At 48.5% G+C, this 18,830-nt stretch overlaps 1 protein-coding gene across 1 annotated transcript; it reads left to right on the top strand.

The window, feature by feature from the left end:
- The first annotated feature begins 378 nt into the window (after nt 1–378).
- On the top strand, nt 379–14,899 carry TNFSF15 (TNF superfamily member 15). The gene is made up of 4 exons (XM_083875849.1): nt 379–1,240; nt 7,590–7,641; nt 8,370–8,417; nt 14,471–14,899. The coding sequence occupies exons 1-4, from the start codon at nt 1,058–1,060 to the stop codon at nt 14,896–14,898; spliced, it is 711 nt and encodes a 236-aa protein (XP_083731975.1). The 5' UTR covers nt 379–1,057; the 3' UTR covers nt 14,899.
- Nucleotides 14,900–18,830: the final 3,931 nt, after the last annotated feature.

Raw genomic sequence — 18,830 nt, 5'->3', positions numbered from 1 at the left:
TGGGATACAGGGACCTTTCTGGGATACAGGAACTCCTTCCTGGGATACAGGAACCCCTTTCTGGGATACAGGAACCTTCTTGGGACACAGGAACCTTTGTGGGACACAGGAACCCCTTCCAGCTGGACATCAGCTGCCAGCAGAGCTCGTTCCCCCTGGCTGTGGGGCTGATGAGCTCCAGGGGATCCCCACAGGCTGCAGCCCCTCTCTGTCAGGGGCAGCAGCTGCCAGCCAGGTAAGGCTGACATCCCTTTTTCCCCCAGGGACTGTAAAATCTCACTTTTCCAAGGAGCAATAACTGAGTCCTGTGACAGCACAATGGTAAGATTTGTAATTAAGATGATTTTGGAGAAGATGAGCCCCAGAGCAGACAAAAACCCTGACAGTTTGGTGCAAAAGGTGCCCATTGAGCAACGGGCAGCCTCTTGTGAATTCTGTTAAATCGGGGGGGATGAAGCAACACTTCAGAGAACCAGACCCTTCTCTGGGGTCACTCTCTTCCTGCCATCTCACCTCCCCCCCAAAACAAAACAAAACAAAACAAAAAAAACCTCTTCCCCTTTCTCTGGGAAAGAAGAAACTGCCGGGCTCCCCCTTTTGCTTCTCACTTTCACTCCCGTGGGTTTCACGTTCCCTCCGCCAGGCGGAAAAAAAAAAAAAAAATAAATAAAATAATAAAAAAAAAAGCCTGGGGAGCTTCTCCAAGCCAACAGCAAAGGGCTGCTCCTGGTCCCACCCACGGGACTTTCCCGGTTTCCTTGTGCAGCGCTCGGGGGGAGGCAGGAGAGCGGCTGGGGAAAGGCAGGAGCGGCGGCGGCGGCGCGGGGAAGCTCCTGCAGCTTTGGTTTCTATTGTAGGCGGTGCATTCCTCGGGAGGGAGGGAGGCAGTGCCTGCGCGCACCCGGTGCCTTCCCACACTCGCCACGGCTCTTATTTAAATGGGGGTCTCCATGCGGGGCAAACGCCACAAGAGCTTTGTCTGTGCCCGGCTCCCTCTTGGCAGGACGAGCCCGACGTCGCTTTTATTTTTATTTTTATTTTTACTTTTGCCGCTTCTATGGAAAGCACGGCGCTGGAGATGCTCCCGGAGGCTGCCGGAGCCGGGCTGCAGCTCCGCAGGGACCTGCGGAGGATCCGCTGCGCGTTGTTGCTGTGCCTGCTGGCCGTGCTGCTGCTGCTGCTGCCCACCGCCTACCTGCTGCTGGGCCACCTGCGGGCTCCGGCCTCCTGCGCCGGCCAGGTAAGGCACAGGGCGCACCTGAGCGCCGCATCCCGCCCAGCTCCTCCTTGGTGTGTTCGTGTCCCATCCTCAGGCTCGCCCCACGAGGATAAATCTGATTATTTTACTCGTTGTGTTGTTTTTTAACTAATAGTTCTTCTTCCTTTTGCACAATGCCGGAGTGATTTTATGAGCAGACTTTAATAAGTTTTTTTTATTGTTGCGCTGTAGGGGATGCTTGGAAAGGAAAGCGGTGATTGGTGGGGATCAGTGTCTCCGCGCTGATTTCTGCCACAGTTTTGATTCTGTGGCTCGTTTTCCTCCCCTCTGCTTTTGGATTAAATCTGCGGTTTCCCCTCGCAGTGTCTGATTTCAGGAGGATCTGCTGATGTCACCCATCGCTGGGCTGACAGCTACAGCTCATGTGCATTATTAATTATTATTAATTCCTATTAATTCCTATTCATTCCTATTCATTCCTATTCCTTCCTATTCATTCCTATTCATTCCTATTCATTCCTATTCATTCCTATTAATTTCTATTCAGTCCTATTCATTCCTATTCATTCCTATTCATTCCTATCAATTATTATTATTACAAACTTCTGCAGAGCTCTGATTTGAGGCAGTTAAAGGGCAGTCTGACCCTAAACTTCACACGCTGTTTTTAACTCCCCATTAAAACTTTCTCCCAATCCCTGGGCTCTCCTCAGCTCTTCTCCTTTACCAGGCAGCTACACTCCCTTTGCTCCCAGCCCTGCAAACCTGTCCTGTGCTGTTTTTCCACGCTGCTCCATCCCTCCTGCCAGTGCCCTGTGCCCAGGGGAGGCTGTGAGCTCAGCAGGGATGCCCCAGGCTGCAGTTCTGGTGGATTAAGCTTTGAATTTTAGCTGCGGGTCTGAAATTCCGCCGTTACTCAGCAGCTGGTGACGAGAATAGGGGTTGGTTTTCAATGGCCTGGGAGGGTTGGTTTGTCACCTGGCTCAGGTGTAGCCCGGGGATGTTTGGGGAGGCTCAGACTCGTGGTTGTGGCTCCACTGGTGGCTCCCAGGGCTGTGCTGGCCTCGCTGTGACCCCGAGGGATGCCGAGCTCAGGTTGCAGCATCCTCTGTCTCACTTTGCTCTAACCTGGTGCAGCCCCTCGGGCTGGTAAATCCGGCAAATCTTTGAGTGTGTGAGCTGTGATGCCCTGAGTTTGTCACAGGCTGTCCTACCTGCAGAGCACAGCTTTCTTCAGGGGCTGGGCACCTTCTCAGAGGATTTTTTGGGGGGACCTTCAGTTCCAGAAATGTGGAATTACAGCTGAGTGTGGATTGTGATTGAGGGTAAAAGACACAAGGTGGTTTTTTTTTTGGACAGTCAGTGCTGCTGCTCTGGGTTTGTCTGTGTCCCATAAGAGCAGAAAGTTCACCGTCAAAACGATCTTGGAGCGGAAGAATAATAAAATATAATTTGTGTGATTTAACTTGTCTAATTAATCCAATGCGTTCCTGGCTCGTAACCCTATTGGCAGGGTTAGCAGAGAAAAGTATTTTTATGAGTGGGTTTGGCTTCTTCAGAGGAAAAGCGCCGTGCAAAGGGTCGGAATTGCAAGGCTGGTTTGCATCCCCGTGCACCTGCTCCCAATTAGCCACACGTAATGTTTCCACAATGATGTTACGAGGTGATCAGAGGAGTTACAACCTCTGCGAGTCCCAGGGGAGGAAGAGGAAAGTCATCGGGGCTGGCTGGGAGCCCGGGGTGCCGTGGGAGGAGCTGCACCTCAGCTGGGCCCTGCCTGTTCCCCAGTTTCCATTCACTCTGCTGCTCTCAGGACAGCACGCAGGGGTGGATGTGGCTGCCCCAAGGAGTCTGCAGGTTCAGGGTGGTGGGAATATTTCTGGGCGTAAAAACTCCTAGGAAAATGTATTTTTGTGTTTCCTTCTGCATTGGAAGTTTGCTCGATGGCTCTGTCCTCATGTGCCCCATGGACAGCTCGGATCAGGAGTTTTGGGATGAGCCATGTGTGGCAGAGCTCTCTGGGGCTCTGGTTTTGGGGATGAGTGAGCAGCCCTGAGTTTTCCCCAGATGATTATTGGCCTCCTGACCCTTTGCAGCCCACAGGAGGAACCCTCTGGTTGCCTCACCGAGCTCTGCCCACACATAATTGTCACCTTCTAGTGCTCTGGGGACAGCCCTGGGAGCAAGGAGGGGACTCAGCAGGTGAGGAGCAGATGGAGTGAATTCCTGAGTGCTTCCTGGAGCAAGGGGGAGAAGGGAAGCCCAGGAAGGTTTGTGCAACAGGGGCGTGTCCCCTGGGCATGGTGCCCACGGGGTGAGGCACTTTGGTCATCCCTTCCTGCCTGTGGTGTCACCTGGTGCCTCCACGGGGATGCAAAGTCACCTCTTGGGCTGGAAATGTCCTTTTCAGGAAAGAGCAGGGCAAGTTATGTCACTGCAGCGACATGTGTGGGCCAGCAGTGTCCTCTCTCTCTCTCTCTCTCTGTGTCATGGTACGATGCAGCTTGAGTGAATAATTCCAGTCTGGTGATGGTTTTCCCTGGACTCCTTCCAGGCTCCCTCCGCTGCTCCTTTGGGAAAGAGAAATCACTTTCTTTTATGCTGCAGTCCAGAGCGAGGAGAGGAAATTGGGATTTCCAAAGCAGAGCACGTGGCTTTGTGTTTCTAGCAGGAAATCTCTGTTGGTGGTGCCCTGCCAGAGGAAGGGTCATCCTTCCTCAAAGGGAAGCCAAGTTTCAGTGTGAGCTCCCAAAGCCATCAGTGGAATGGCCCAGGAGAGCAGCTCTGGCTGCCTCAGCATCCCATCAAATCCTGTGGCCTGGAGAAGCTGTTTGGGTTTATTTTTCATGATTTTTGTGGCATCCTTGGCATGTCAGGACCTTAAGCAGCGTAAAGAGGAATTCCAAACCCTGTCCCGAGGGTTGGACATGCACCAATGTGGGCCAGCTCTGTGCCCTGTCAGCTGGCAGTGGGGAAGGGACCTGCTGCACAGCAGGAGGAACTTGAAAATCCCAGAGGCCCCACCTGGGTCCTGCCAGAAAACTGCCAACAAATCCCAGGAGAGATCTGCCCTCATGGAAGGAGAAGCTCAACAGGCTTCCTGATCTTTGGGGGAGGAGAAAGGCCTAGGAGGAGCAGCAAACACACCTGGATGTGCCCAGGTGTTGGGATTCCCCTTCCAAAACCTGCACCAGTTAAATCCCTGCCTGGCTGCAGGATGCAAATGTTCCTTGTGGGCACAGGCTTCCACTGGGCAGCAAAATGCTCTGACTGAAGGCAGTTTTTACTGACACAGACCAGTTCCTACCAAAAAACTCCCAGCCCAGGAGTTAGAAAAATTGGAGTTTATGTACTGCAGATGAGCTGCAGAGAGATCCTCCCTGTGAAATAGTGCTGAAAATGGAGGGGATGGAGGAGCTGGGGGTGTTTTCCTTCTCAGTCCCTCTGCCTGCAGTGCCAGCTGCTCTTCCCCTGCCATTGCATGTCAGCCCTTCTTTTTTGGCTTTAGCAATATCTGGCTGTAAATGCTCTGGGGCTTTGGGACATTTGTGGCAGCAGCAGAAGCATCCAGGAGTGTTCTGCACACAGCAATCCCCAGGGTAGGGAGAGCTGCCTGCCCAAATATCTGTCAGCCAGCTCAAGGTGGGATTTTCAGCATTGCTCAGTGGTTGGGCTCTCCACAGTAACCAAAGGGAAAATCAGGGCTGTGAACTTTTCAGAGTCACAGCTGAGCAAGGAAGGGAAAAGAGAGAAAAGCACTGATTGTGTGAATGCTCTCTCTGTTGTCTGGTGCTGCTCAGTTCTCCCTCCCCACCCATGCACAACATCTGTGCCTATTCAGGACTAGTATTACTGACACCTGGTCATTATGCAGCATTGTCTACTGCTAAAACATTTCCTGAAGGAGATTTATATTTATTTTTACACCCTTATGAGATGGCACAATTAGGGAAAAAAGAAAAAAAGGAACAGAATAATTTTCCACCTTGCTCTATCTTCTCTGTCCTTCAGCATCTCTGCACATGGAGGTTCCAGCTGGATTTCTTAGGAAACAAGTAAATTTAGGTTTAAACAAAACCTTTTTTGTTATCTTTTGTAAAGAAGCAGAATTCTTCTTGCTCTCCCTTTCCCATTTTCCTGCCACCCCTGTTTGGATTGCAACATCCAAGTTTATATAAGTTGGGCTTCAAGTATGTAAACAGTTCCACAGAAGTTACGTTTCTAAATGTAGGTTTGGGATTGATTTTGATTTTTTTTTCCTCTGGCTGGAGAATCCTTAGAGAAAGGGATCACTAATGAGAATTGGTCACTGGGGAAATATGTAGGAAATGTCACACGAGGGATGTGTAAATATACTCCCAGGTGAATACACCTGGCTGAAAGCAGGAAATGTGTGAGGGAAATCCTTAATTCTGACCTTGTGCTTCCCACCAGGGCAGGGACAGATTCACCTGGCTGTGACACATCATCAGAGTCACATCATGGTTAGTCACCACAGAAAGCAGGACTTTGAAAGTCCTTACACATAATGAAAGGTCTCAGAATGAGCTCAGAAATCTCCTGGAGAGCACAGCACCAGTTTTCCCTCAGCCCCACACTGGACTTTCATACCACACCAGGAGGCTGCTGGGGCTGGGCCACACATTTCTCTACAGGTAGGCAAAGGAATAATAATAAAAAAAAACCAAAAGGAGAATTTTCTGCACTGTTTTCCTTCTCCATTTTTTTTTTCCCAATGCATGAAACAACCATGTTAGAAGTGACTGTTGTCTGCAGGAGCACACGGATGTTTACTTCCAGTAAAACATTAAACTATCTTTGGGTTTACTGGAGCAGCCAGCAGTCCCCAACCCCAGGCAGGCTGACTCTCCTTGCACAAACATTCCCCTTCCCCAGGTCAATATAAATTATCTGTTTTCTCCTTCTCCTGCAGTGTTTGAAGCTGTGTGAGACACAGCCAGCAGGAGATAGTTTCAGTATCTACATATTAATATTGTTCCAGCCTTTTATTGGGCAGAGTGCCTCAAATCCTTCACTATGAGCTGACCAGGGGCAGTTTATTCAGTTTATTCTCTTTATTCAGTTTATTCTGTTTATTCTGTTTATTCAGTGTGGTTTTGGTGGCTGCTCATAAAACACTCTGTGCCAGCCCTGTGTGTCCCTGACAGACTTTCTGGGATGGGGGTTCCTGACAGCCCTGAGGGTCATCCCTGAGGGTCAGTCCTGAGGGTCAGTCCTGAGGGTCAGTCCTGAGGGTCAGCACAACCCAGGCTGCTCCAAGGGCTGCTCCTCACAGCCCCATGAGGCCGGATGCTGAGGCAGCACCCCACTGCATCCCACAGCATCCCAGTGCATCCCATTGCATCCCACAGCACCCCACTGCACCCCACTGCACCCCACTGCATCTCACTGCATCCCACAGCATCCCAGTGCATCTCACTGCATCCTACTGCATCCCACTGCATCCCACTGCATCCCACTGCATCTCACATCATCCCACAGCATCCCACAGCATCCCACAGCACCCTGCAGCATCCCACAGCATCCCACAGCATCCAACAGTATTTTGTTACATCTCACACCATCCCACAGCTTCCAGCAGGCTCCTCCCTCCGGAGCTGCCCGGGTAGGGCTGGGCCAGCCCCGGCTGTGCCCGGGTGACTCGGGAGGCTCAGCAGGTGACTCAGGGCACAGTGACAGCGCTGTCCCTCTGTGACCCAGGGCCATGTCCCGCCTGAGGGGAACGGGAGTGTTCGGCTCCAGAAGGGAATTGCAGAGGAGAGGAAGGCTGAGCCTTCCCCAGGGCGGGCTCAGAGCAGCAGAGCTCACCCCACAGCTGCTCTCTTGGCTCCTGTCTCCCCAGGAAATCACCCAAAATTCCTGACAGACCTAAGGAAGGAACGGGCTTAGTCTGGAACTAGACAGGTGCAGGACAAGAGGCAGGTGGAGCTGATCCTCAGTGTCTGTTGGTGTTGTGGGGGAACCTTTTCTTCTGTAAAGGCTCAGAGGAGCCTTGAGAAGGATCTCTCCCTTTGCTCTGCCTGCTCTGCACGGACTGAGGGGCAGGAGAGGCTCCAGGGAGCCGAGCTGGGACAGAGTGACCATTCACACTGCCCACTCTGCTGCTGCTCTCCCAGTCGTGCCAAGGGCTTTAACAAGCCTCCCCCAGGGCCCTGAACCCTTCCAGAGATGAAGGCACTTCTAACCCAACAGCAGAAACATCTTGCAGAGAAGCAAAGACTTACCAGGGCTCGCCTTTTCGCCAAAATGCTCCTTCTGAATTCACTGAGGTTACTGCAGCTGTTTTTCCATGTTGTGGGATAATTAATTCAGGACCCTCTGAGCTGACTCCTGTCCCTGTCCCCTGCAGGTCACCGAGGAGAGAGCCTCTCACTTCCTGAAGCAACGAGCAGTCGCTGGAGGTGAGTTTGCCTCCCTTTCCCCTCCAGGGGCTGTGGTGTGGCAATGCCAGCACTCACCTCCCCTGTGCCCTCTGCCCTCAGCACCCCAATCCCTGCTGGGACAAACCAGCCAGGCCACACCTGGGGGAGAAGATTCAGGGAAATAATTGGGGCCAGAGTGAAATGAGAACATTTCTGGCCCCCAGGCTGTGAAATCTGTGCAGGCACAGGCTTCCCCCATAGCTCTGCAGGTCAGTGGGACTCTCTAGACAAGCCCAAGCAGGGATTTGGGAGCCTGTGCTCCTCACACTTCACCCTCCAGCAGGTCAGGACACAACCACAATGTGCCCTGTTGGTGCTGCAGCAGGTCTGACAAACTCCCACGTTTGCGTTTTATAACCTCGGGGGTGTCAACGAGAGATCACAGCAAATAATTCCTGACTCAGACCTCAGCAGGAAGGGAGAGGGGAAAAACCACCACTCATTTTGTTCACTTAGGAAAAGTTCTTCCCCTAGAGGGTTCAGGCACTGCCCAGGCTCCCCAGGGAATGGGCACAGCCCCAAGGCTGCCAGAGCTCCAGGAGGGTTTAGACACCCAGGGGTGCCCAGGGTGGGATTGTTGGGGGGTCTGTGCAGGGACTGGAGGGGCACTGGATGATCCTATGGATCCCTCCAGCTCAGGATATTCTGTAATTCTATTATTAAGCAGCAGCAAATATCCTCACACTATTTTCCCCTTTTTCCCTCAGTTACAGACACACTTTCCAGCGCAGAGAAGCCCCGGGCTCACCTGACAGGTAATCCTTGCTCAGCACTAAAGCCTTTCTACAGCTGATGTTGTGGTTCAGTAACCTCAGTCCCCGTGGGTCTGACAGGGGCAGGTGTTGCAGGGAACAAGGGGGACAGAATAATCAGCTTTGCCTTGTTGAGCACGCAGGGCTGAGGGCAGAGTGTGTGTAGCAAAGGGCCCAGGGGGGACACAGCTGACACAAATGTCACCACCTTTCCAAGCTGCTGCTTCCCCTGACTGACCAGCTTTTGTATCTGAACTGAAATAGGTGCCTGATGTCTCAGTGAGCTGCTGAATCCTCCAGAAAAGGCAGGGAAAGGGGCTCAAGTGAGCCCTTGTGGAGCAGTGAATTAGCAAGAATTAACAAGTTTTGGAGAAAAATCAGGTCAAATCAAGCCAGTTTTATTTTATTTTTCTGCAAGGTCTAACTCAGACCACACACACACACCATATTCCCATAAATCCTCTCCCCTGTTTCCCAAAAGCTTCCAGGCCTTTCCAAAGAGTTATCCTGCCTTTCCAAAGAGTTTCCATGCCTCTCCAAGAGGTTTCCATGCCTTTCCAAAAAGTTTTCATTCCTTTCCAAGAGGTTTCCAAGGGATTTCCATGCCTCTCCAAGGGGTTTCCATTCCTTTCCAAAGAGTTATCCTGCCTTTCCAAAGAGTTATCCTGCCTCTCCAAGAGGTCTCCATGCCTTTCCAAGAGGTTTTCGTGCCTTTCCAAAGAGCTTCTATGCCTTTCTAAAGAGTTTCCATTCCTCTCCAAAGAGTTTCCGTGTGTTTCCAAAGAGTTATCCTGACTTTCCAAAGAGTTATCCTGTCTTTTCAGAGTTATCCTGTCTTTTCAGTTATCCTGCCTTTCCAAAGAGCTTCCATGCCTCTCCAAGAGGTTTCCTTGCCTTTCCAAAGAGTTATCATGACTTTCCAAGGGATTTCCATCCCTTTCCACAAGGTTTCCATCCATTTCCAAGAAGTTTCCATGCCTCTCCAAGGGACTTCCAGCATCTCCAAGGTCCCCACCTCACCAGGTCACCCTTGAAGGTGTCACCACACCAAGGACATTGCCCTGAGACATCCCCCGTCCTCCCCAGCTCCACCCACATGGAATATTCAGGCATTCCCAGTGAGAAGTTCCCGTCTGGCTCCAGTGGGGATGGGAGTGAGAGCCAAAGGGTTTTCCAGCTGGCCTGGTGCCATTTATTCCTCTCCAAACCCATCTCCCTGCAGAGGCTTCCCCAGCACCGCGAGCGTTGCCCCGGGGTGCACTTTGTCACCTGGAGGATGCAGGAAGTGCTGGGATGTTTCTCACAGATTCTCCTGCAGAGCTCCATCCGCCTCCAGGGCTCAATCAATCCTCAGCTCAGGGATGATGCATTTCCCAGCAGAGTTTTCTTTCCTTAATCCACCAGAAATCCTCCTTCCTGATGCCCATCTTTGTTCCTTTCCCATTAGCACAGGGGTTTCTGGAGCTCCAAAACTGACCTGTCCTCATCCACAACCACATCTTGGCTTTAGTGCAGGTTTTAAAGAGCAAGAGGACCATGTCTGCCACTGCAAGGTTTTGGTTTTTTGAGTCCCCCCATGGCAGAGAGATCCAGAGGCTCCAGTGACTCAGAGGAGCAGCCAAAGCTCTGCTCTGCTCCTGGGAACTTCCCTGGGTTGCACAAAAGCCCAGCTGCCAACAGGGAAACACCCAAGTTTTCTCCAAATTTCCTCAGCCTCCATATTTACAAAAAAAAAACCTCTTGCCATGGTTCCCATGGACTGTGCCCATCCTCCCTGGCATTCCACTGAGGGCCAGTCCCTGCTGGCCTTAGAAAGGAGCAAGGAAAGGGGAGAGTTAAGGGAAATTTCCCTCTCCTTTCTGTGCTGTGCAATGTAGTCATCAAGGAACCCTGAATTGATGGATTACCTTTGATTCTTTTTTTATTCTGAACTTATTCCTGGTGCTTCTCCCTGTGGCAATGAGTTTCCCAGCCTAACAGCACTTGGCTGGCAGAAAATATTTCCTGTTATTTTCAGCTCTGTGCATAATAATTTCCTGGGTTCTACCCTGGTTTCCTCTTCTCAGAAACCATGACTTGTGCACAGAAAGTGTAGAAGGAATAATTATTCTCCTGGTCTTTGTTACATCCCCCCACCTCAGGTGGTTTTTCAACGTGAAGGTGGCAGACTACAAATCCTAAATTGCAGGAAGTCTCTTCCACACCTTTTTTCTGTCTTCTTCTGGTTTTAGGCACATCTATTGTGCAGGTGAGAGCAGAGGAGTGAGAGGAATGAGAATTAGACAGAGTTCTTTGGGAATGCACTGATTAATTGGCAGTAGCAGAATAGCTCCATGTTTTGGTGTCTGTTCCTTTACGATAAATCTTCCAGCTGCTCTTGGTCTTCTTAAACTCACACTGAGAATTTTTATTCATCCGGACTGGGATGGAGATCTCCCTGATGGTTTTACCTGCTGAGATGTGCCAATACCCAGCTCAGACCTCCCTCCAAGCCCATTTTCTCACGTGCATTATTAATGTTTATTTGGGGTTTCTCCTTGCCTTGCCATCATCCCCTCCACACTTATTTGTTTGGATTTGGGGTCAGGATTCAGGGAAGGGTCTGTTCCTTATGGTCACCAGTGGATGACCAGGATCTGGCTCTTGCTCCTCGTGCTGCAGTGGTCCCAAACCCACCTCTAAACATGGGCAGAGCATCATTTCTGCTCCCAAATTATCTTGATTAAATCCCACCTCTGAATCTGGGCAGAGCACCATTTCTGCTCCCAAATTACCTTTATTAAACCCCACCTCTGAATCTGGACAGAGCATCATTTCTGATATTTTATTACCTTTATTACCTTTATTAAATCCTCAGGGCACAAACTTGAGCACCAAAGACCCTGCAGACACAGGACTTTGCACCACCACAGGCTCCAATCTCTTGCTGAGACTCAGAGTTCAGGATCAGGTTCTCCCATTGGTGCCAAGAGCTGCAGAAACCCCACAAATCCAGCACAAAATATATCCCAAACCTGCGATTTTCCAGCAAGGGACTGAACCAAAAGGGATTTGGGGGCAGGAGAATGAAGGGATCCAGAAATTTATACTGTGCGAGAAAATAGAAGGAACTGTGGCAATGAATCCCTTATTAAAAGCAGATTTTAATTCCTTCAGCAATCAGCATTATAGGTGTGTTTGCAGGAATGAAGCTCCAGATTTTAGGGAATAAATAAATAAATGACAAGTACAAAGTACAGCTGCTGCTAGAGGAGGAGCTGTGCTGTGTTAAAAAGCACTTGAACATTCATTTTAGTCTCCTGACTGGTACTGAAAGCATGAGGAAAAGTAATTAACTTTAAGTAATGGAGAGCATCAATAGAGGGAGATTCATCCTAAGAGGGAGGTTAAAGCTCTGAAACCTGACTAATTCTAGAAGTTAGGAAGTCATGTAGCTCATTTGAGATCTTATCAAGTTCTATAGCTAATAAAATGTATTTTATAACTAATATAAAAATTCATTGTGGGATTGAATGTCATTGACATTTGAAAGGTGTCATTCTACAAGAAAAGAATATTTCACAGGCAGCTTCTCTTCAGGTCTCCCCTGAAATTCCAGAGATGGAATAGAGCCCAGGGCATTTCCTGGAATTATTCTGACCTTTCCTCATCCTTCCCACCTCCAACTAGATTTCCTCTGCCCTCTGAGATGTGTTGCTTCAAGCTCTTATAAACCTCAGAGTGATCCAAATCCAGCTGAGCTTTTCCCAGGATTCAGATCAGCGGATGCAGATTAAGGGAAACCAGGAGCACCTTCACTTTCTTTTATTCCCCTCTCCGTGCCCCAGCTCCATTGTCTCTAATCTCATAATACCTCTATAATTGCTGCCACAATCCCTGTCTGTCTTCCCCTTCCCAGAAATACTTTCCTCATCCACTTTGCCACCTAGGAAAAAAAGATCAGAAGGATTTGATAATTCAGCAGCACTAAAAAAAAAAAAAAAAAAAAAAAAAAAAAAAAAAAAAAAAAAAGCATTATTTTGTTGTGCTATTCATGGAATATAAAAGGAATTGCACTCCTAACACCTTCCTGTCTCCTCATGGATAATTTATTGTTGGAAAAGAGGGAAATAGATGCCACTGGGCCATGAGCACATTCATTTTTCTGAGTCTCATTTCACCCAGAATAGACCTAATGGTTATTGCCAAGGGAATTCCAAAGCCTTCCCTCACCTGCATTCCATTTCCCACCCTCCCCATGCACACACTGCCCTTCCCCAAATACTGAATTTAAAAAATCAACTTTAAGCATTAACACAAGCTTGTTAAAAAAGATCCCAGCTCCTGAACCTCTCAATCTTTTCTAAGCATTCACCGTTCATTTTCCAGGTTCATTTTAATACCTGAGATGATCTTTGTGGTTTTTATCCTCTTCTTCCCACTGCTGCTGTTTCAGCACAACAATTTCACGTGGCAGTCAGTAAAGAGCAGAGACAACTCTTGATTCCCTGCAGGGCAGCATTCAAGGGCTGAGGTTTATTGTCCTGTCTGTTGTGTGTGAAAAATCAGAGTGGTGAAGGCAATAGGGCAGAAATTCCCTAATTTTTTTTTTCCCCTGCAGCTTGGGAAGTATCCTCAGCTTGGATCAGACTGATGCTGGGGTCAGGACTAGAGCTCTGCTTGTAATCAGCTCGCCACAAGGCTGGGGGAAAAAAAATGTCTGGAGGAATGTTGAGGCTGATTCCAAACAAAGTATTTTGTTCCAGGGAAGCATTAAAGAAAGAAAAAAGGGAAAGAGAGGGATAAAAAATGGTTTAAAATATAATGTGCTGCTTTGGAATTGGGCCTTTTGAGGCACAGTGGGTTCAGTGGGGGTTTTGCTAAAATCCAGTGACCCTGGTAAAGCAAAAATCCTACCAGAGATGTCCTTGAGAGCACTCAGGAGGAGAAGCTCGAGACAAGAGCTGAGAATCCCCAACCCCCTTAAGAAAAAGCTTGGCAGGAAGAGAAATCCAAGTGTCTCAGTGCTTGGTGGTGACCAGTGTGGACATTTTGCCAGCTCAGCAGTGTCTTTGTAAGAAACAGAATTTGCAATCCACCCCTGCTGAAGGTAAAGGAGGTTTAGAATTTGCTCTTCCTGTCCCCAACCCTGAGGTAGAAACATGGTACAAGTGTCACAGTGCTGGTGTCACTTAAGGACAAGGTTTTCCCTCTGGGAATGGGTGAGATGGGAAGGTAAAGTCACCTCCTTTGCTCCCCAGTGCCAGGAGACTCAGCCCTGAGCAAGGACAGCTCATCCTTTGGGGTCTGACTCACAACTGGGACCCCCAGGCACAGTTTTCACTGCCAAGATCTCCCTAAAGCACCTTTGGTTTCAAGTCCTGACAGCTCAGATCTGGACACCCTGGAAAACACCCCTGGAAAGTTGTTCCAGCTGGGAAATAAGAGCATTTCTGCCCCAGCATTTTGCTCACCCTGTGATACAGGTTAACACCTGGCCAGAGTGTAATGAGCCACCTGTAAATGTATGAATCTCTGAGGGTCCAGCCCTTGCAGATTGGTGTAAAATAATTTCAGCCAGACTGCTCTTCAGAGGTGTTTTGTAAAGCAAAAGGTTTAATAAATGAAAAATAACAAAATAACAAACATTACGGAAAACAAAAGCAAAGCCTTGCACAGGTGTCTGAGCAAACCCTGCTAGAAACACTCCAAAAAAGCCCTTTTTCTTCTTTTGTGCTCCTTCCTAAATGCTGAATGTTTTAGGAGGGACAATCTGGCCTGCTGCCCATAGGGAGAGGTGCAGGGTTTGAAGAACAGCAAAAAGGTTCAAGAGATGCTTCACTCTTGGCCGCTGTCAGAAAGGTGTTGAAGTTTCTGGGTACTTTTCTTTATAAGAAACACAAGGGGCGAGTCTTTAACTTTTCCCTATATGGAAAACCCTTTCTGGGTGTGGGACATGCATTGCTACAACCCTGTTTAAATTCCTCCCCTTTCAGAGCAGGGATTTCATGCCACACCCACCCCCCTGGCTGTGGCAGACTCACCCACCCTCCCTCTCCCTCTCTGTCCCCCCGCAGTGAAGAAGCAGGACCTGGCCAGCGCCGTGGGGAGCCACCTGCCCATCCTGCAGTGGGAAGACAAGCGTGGCCTGGCCTTCACCAAGAACAACCTGAGCTACTCCAGCAACGCCCTGGTGATTCCCGTCTCCGGGGACTACTATGTGTACGCCCAGGTCACCTTCCGAGGGCCCGTGGAGAGCCTCCACAAGCCCAACTCTGTCACTGAGATCATCACCAAGGTCACTGACAGCTACCCCGAGCCCACCCAGCTGCTGACGGGCACCAAGACCCTCAGTGAGAACGGCAATGGTTGGTTCCAGCCCATCTACCTGGGCGCCGTTGTCTCCTTGGAGGTGGGGGACAAGCTGATGGTCAACGTGAGTGACATCAGGCTGGTGGATTACACCAAGGAGCACAAAACGTTCTTTGGGGCCTTTCTGCTGTAGGGCTCTGGCAGCAGCTGGTTGGGGGATCCCTCCAGGGTCGTCGCGGGGGGACCTCGCTGGAGTTCGGCTTTGTGGGCGCGTGTTGGGGTGAGATCTCTGCTGTTTTCCTTCTTCTTCTTCTTCTTTTTCTTCTTCTTCTTCTTCTTCTTCTTTTTCTTCTTCGTCTTCTTCGTCTTCTTCTTCGTCTTCGTCGTCTTCTTCTTCGTCTTCGTCTTTGTCTTCTTCTTCTTCTTCTTCTTCTTCTTCGTCTTTTTTTTCTTCATCTTCTTCCTCTGTGCCATCACTCCCCTGCAGCTCACTGGAGCCTTAATCTAATGGGTAGGACAAGGTGAAGCTGCAGGTTGGAGTGAAATAACATCCCCCCTCCCAAAAAAAAAGACAATAAAAATCAACCAAAAAACTAACTCAAAAAAAAAAAAAAGTCAACACAAAAAAAACAAACCAAAAAAAACCCAAAAAAACCCACAAAAAAAAACCCAAAAAACCCAAACCCCAAAAAAACCTAAAAATAAAAACAACAAAACAAGCAAAAAAAAAAAAAAAAAAAAAAAAAAAAAAAAAAAAAAACCAAAACAAAACAAAACAAAACAAAAAAACCAACCAACCAAACAAAGAAAAGCCAAAACAGAAAAATGAAAGTAATATTGGAGGGGGGAAAAAAATGTATTTTTGAAAGCAAAAGTTGAAAGTTCTTCAGAAGTTTGTAAGCTAAGGGGGAATAGTTCATATCCGTGGATAGGAATTTTCACTGAATGTTGAGCTGGGCTATGTCACTAATTCCACCTTCAATGTACAATTTCCTCAACACCAAAAAAAAAACCACCAAAAAAAGGGGTTTTGAGCTTTCTCCAGCACTTCCAGTATAGTTTTGCATGACCCTTCTTCAGATTCTCATTTCTGGAAGGTAATTACTTCTCATAATTTCTTTAAGAATAGATTTACTCAGTACTTTGCACTAACATAAAGCTCAGGTTAATTATTAACTGCTTAATTAATCCCTTCCAACTTCCCTGTAAAGTAGATTAAAAATTGTATCTTGTGCTTTGCAGAAGCTACTTGAGATTTTTTGGTTTTTCCAAAAAAATTGTTTACAGTTCTCTAAGTCCATATTACAACCTCAGAAATGTTCTGGAAAAGATCTAGGGAACACACAAAACACTTTCTGTTTCAGCATGAAAGTGGAATGTCCCCTCGAGGTCCTAACTTTAGGATAACAAAAAAAAAAAAGAAACAAACAAACAAAAAAAAAACAAGGTAGAGAGACAGACACACAGAGCAAAATTTTGCACACTTCTAAATCAGCCACCGAAATTTTGGGAGAAAACCTCTGCAATGTTTTGCTTTCCGTTCTATTTAATGCAAAGCAAATGCAACTAAAGAAATCACTGCTTGGGCTCCAACCACTGCTGATGGTGGCCCCTCACCCCAAGGGATTCCCCAGCCTTGCCCTGGATGAAGGTTGGCCACCAGTTGTCCCCACACGAGGTGAAAAGCTCCAGAGACACCACCCTGGTGGAGCTCAGGGCTGTTTAACTCCTCACCTTGCACTTACTCATTTCCACAGGCCTTTCTGTCTCTCAGGGAGATTCCCATTTTTTTCCCTCCCCTCCTGCAGCAAACACATCTCCAGCAGAGGCTCAGGATCCTCATGGGTTTGGATTTCACACCCTGAAGAGCCCTGAGGTCTCACAGCCAAGCACAGGCTCCCCTCTCTTGGATTCCTTCCATTTTCCCATTTCTTGCCCAAAAACAACAGCACGGCTTTGTTGCCTAAGCTGATGTTTCCACTCAAAGCCCTGATGGAGCCCCAAGTCAGTGCTGGGGAGAGGCTGAGGTGGGGAATCCAGCCCTGGAGGTGAGGGGGTGGGTCTGGAGAGCTGGACTGGGCAGAGGCTTTGTGCTGGAGATAATCCCATGTGTGATCCTGGAGCTTTGTCCACGGCAAACCCCTTCCCACCAGGAGATCCCTCATCGCTCTGGGAAGATCAGTTTGAGCTGACAAGGAGGAGTCAAAGAGCAGCTGGAGCAGGGAGAGAGGCCAAGGAGGTGGGGAAGGGAGGAGAGGAGCAGAGCAGGAGGAGGGAAAGTCCAGGCAACACCAGGATCTCTGTGTATTCATGTCCTGGTGTAAGGACCTTCCTGCAGACACGAAAACTGGCAGGTCTTTGGTGGTGAATCATCTCAAAACAGCAGCTTTTTGCCTCTTCTTCCTTATCCTGCAATTCCTGCATCCCACAGTCTCAGTCCTTCCCTGTTTTTACACATCACAACAGGCAGGACTTTGCCGCCCTGCCCTTCCCTCTTTTCCTCTGTGGGTGTCTTCTTGCTTCCAGATTTTCCTTGAGTCTCATCACTGAGTGTCGGCCCCCAGCACAACTCTGCCTGTTTGGGGACCTCGATGAATTCCCTGCCAAATCAAAACCTCATCCCAGTTTGGCTTCCCATCCTTTCTCTGACTCATCCTTGGCTTTCCCCACCTCCACATCTCAGCTGTCCTCTTGATCCCTTGCTCATTCCTGCCTTCCTGGCCCTGCCCATTAGATGCAAGGACACTTCTTTTATCCAAATGTCTTTTTTTTTTTTACACTCAATTTCTCCAGCGCACAAAGAAAACTGACATGTCAAAGTAGGTTTGGATTGGAGAAAGTAAATTGAATTGTCCTGCAGGAAATACCCTGAGTCAGGGGATCCTCTTATGTCTTTGTGATCCAGACCACTTCCATCTTTGAGTCCTTATTCCTATTTTATCTCCACCTGCTCAGACTAGTTTTTTTAAGCTGGGTCTGGAGCAGTTATTGCCCAATTATCCATCCAGTGCTTAGACCTCAGCCCTGTTCATTCTTATTCCTGCTCAGAGACCCCCCCACCAAAGTAAAATCTGGTGAAATCCCCCATTCTTGGCACTTCTGGACAAAATCATTCCCTGAGACTTTCCATCTCTCAGATTTTGTGAAGTGTTCCCTCAACACCTCACCTTGAGTCTTTGATCACTTGGTCGTGTGCCCAAAACAGGATCTGAACTCATGAGAACACAAAATCTGCAGCTTTTGGAATATGTAGAGCACTTTAGGTGACCAGCACACAAAACAACGTGCTCAGTCTCATACAGGAAGATTTGAAATCCTCTTTCCAAGGCAGATGATTCCCAGCAATCAGGCAGGAAAGCTTCTGCAAAGGGCAAAATAGGGCGAATTTGGATTTATCCTTGGAGGAAATTGGAGGGGAAATTCTCTCTGCTCTGGGATAATTACGGTAATTCAGCTTCTCTTTTCTGATCGTTCTGAGGGCACAAGGCAATCCTGACAGGCTGGGACAGCAGATTTCCAGGGAAACTGGATCCCAAGGCATCATCACTCAATCCTGGTGTGCTGAACGACGGGAATGGTGAGGGCTGGGGGAGAGGAGTGAGGACCCAACATTTGGCATTCCAAGAGCCTTCTGTGGCATATACACACAAACATATATATATATATATATGTATGTAATTATTTTTTTGTGGATATTCCATAGAAGCTCCAGCAAGCCCATTGGCAATAATGAGCCTTTTCTAGCACAGAATTTGTGCCCACTGCACACTAAACATGAGCTTCACCTGCAAAACGTTGCCCGGTGCAGCTCCATTCCAGGTGTGAGTCTCCTGATCCACAATCCATAGAAATATTTATTTTAGTCCAGTTTTTGTCCAGCTTTTGCACCCCATTACCCACACCGACTTCAAGCTCATTTAGCACCCATTTTATAGGACATAAAACAATATGTGTGGCATTACTTGTTTTAAAGTGGTGCAGGCATATTTATCCCCACATGTATCCTCATGGAAATTCTCTTTATTCCCTTTTTTCCCCCCCTTTTCAGTGCTAATAATGTTACTGTAACAGTGACCAGCACGTAAAATAAGTGTTCAGAGGTTGATTCTGGCCCTGTTTTATATT

The sequence above is a fragment of the Zosterops lateralis genome (assembly GCF_965231275.1).
Source record: "Zosterops lateralis genome assembly, chromosome: 20".
Lineage (NCBI taxonomy): Eukaryota > Metazoa > Chordata > Aves > Passeriformes > Zosteropidae > Zosterops > Zosterops lateralis.
The sequence above is the reverse complement of the archived record's forward strand: the minus strand, read 5'-3'. Positions and strand labels throughout refer to the sequence as shown.

Coding starts and splice junctions, on each gene's coding strand:
- TNFSF15 (XM_083875849.1), top strand. CDS start 1,058: ATGGAAAGCACGGCGCTGGAGATGCTCCCGGAGGCTGCCGGAGCCGGG. Junction 1,241..7,589: donor CGGCCTCCTGCGCCGGCCAG/GTAAGGCACAGG, acceptor TGTCCCCTGCAG/GTCACCGAGGAGAGAGCCTC. Junction 8,418..14,470: donor GCCCCGGGCTCACCTGACAG/GTAATCCTTGCT, acceptor GTCCCCCCGCAG/TGAAGAAGCAGGACCTGGCC.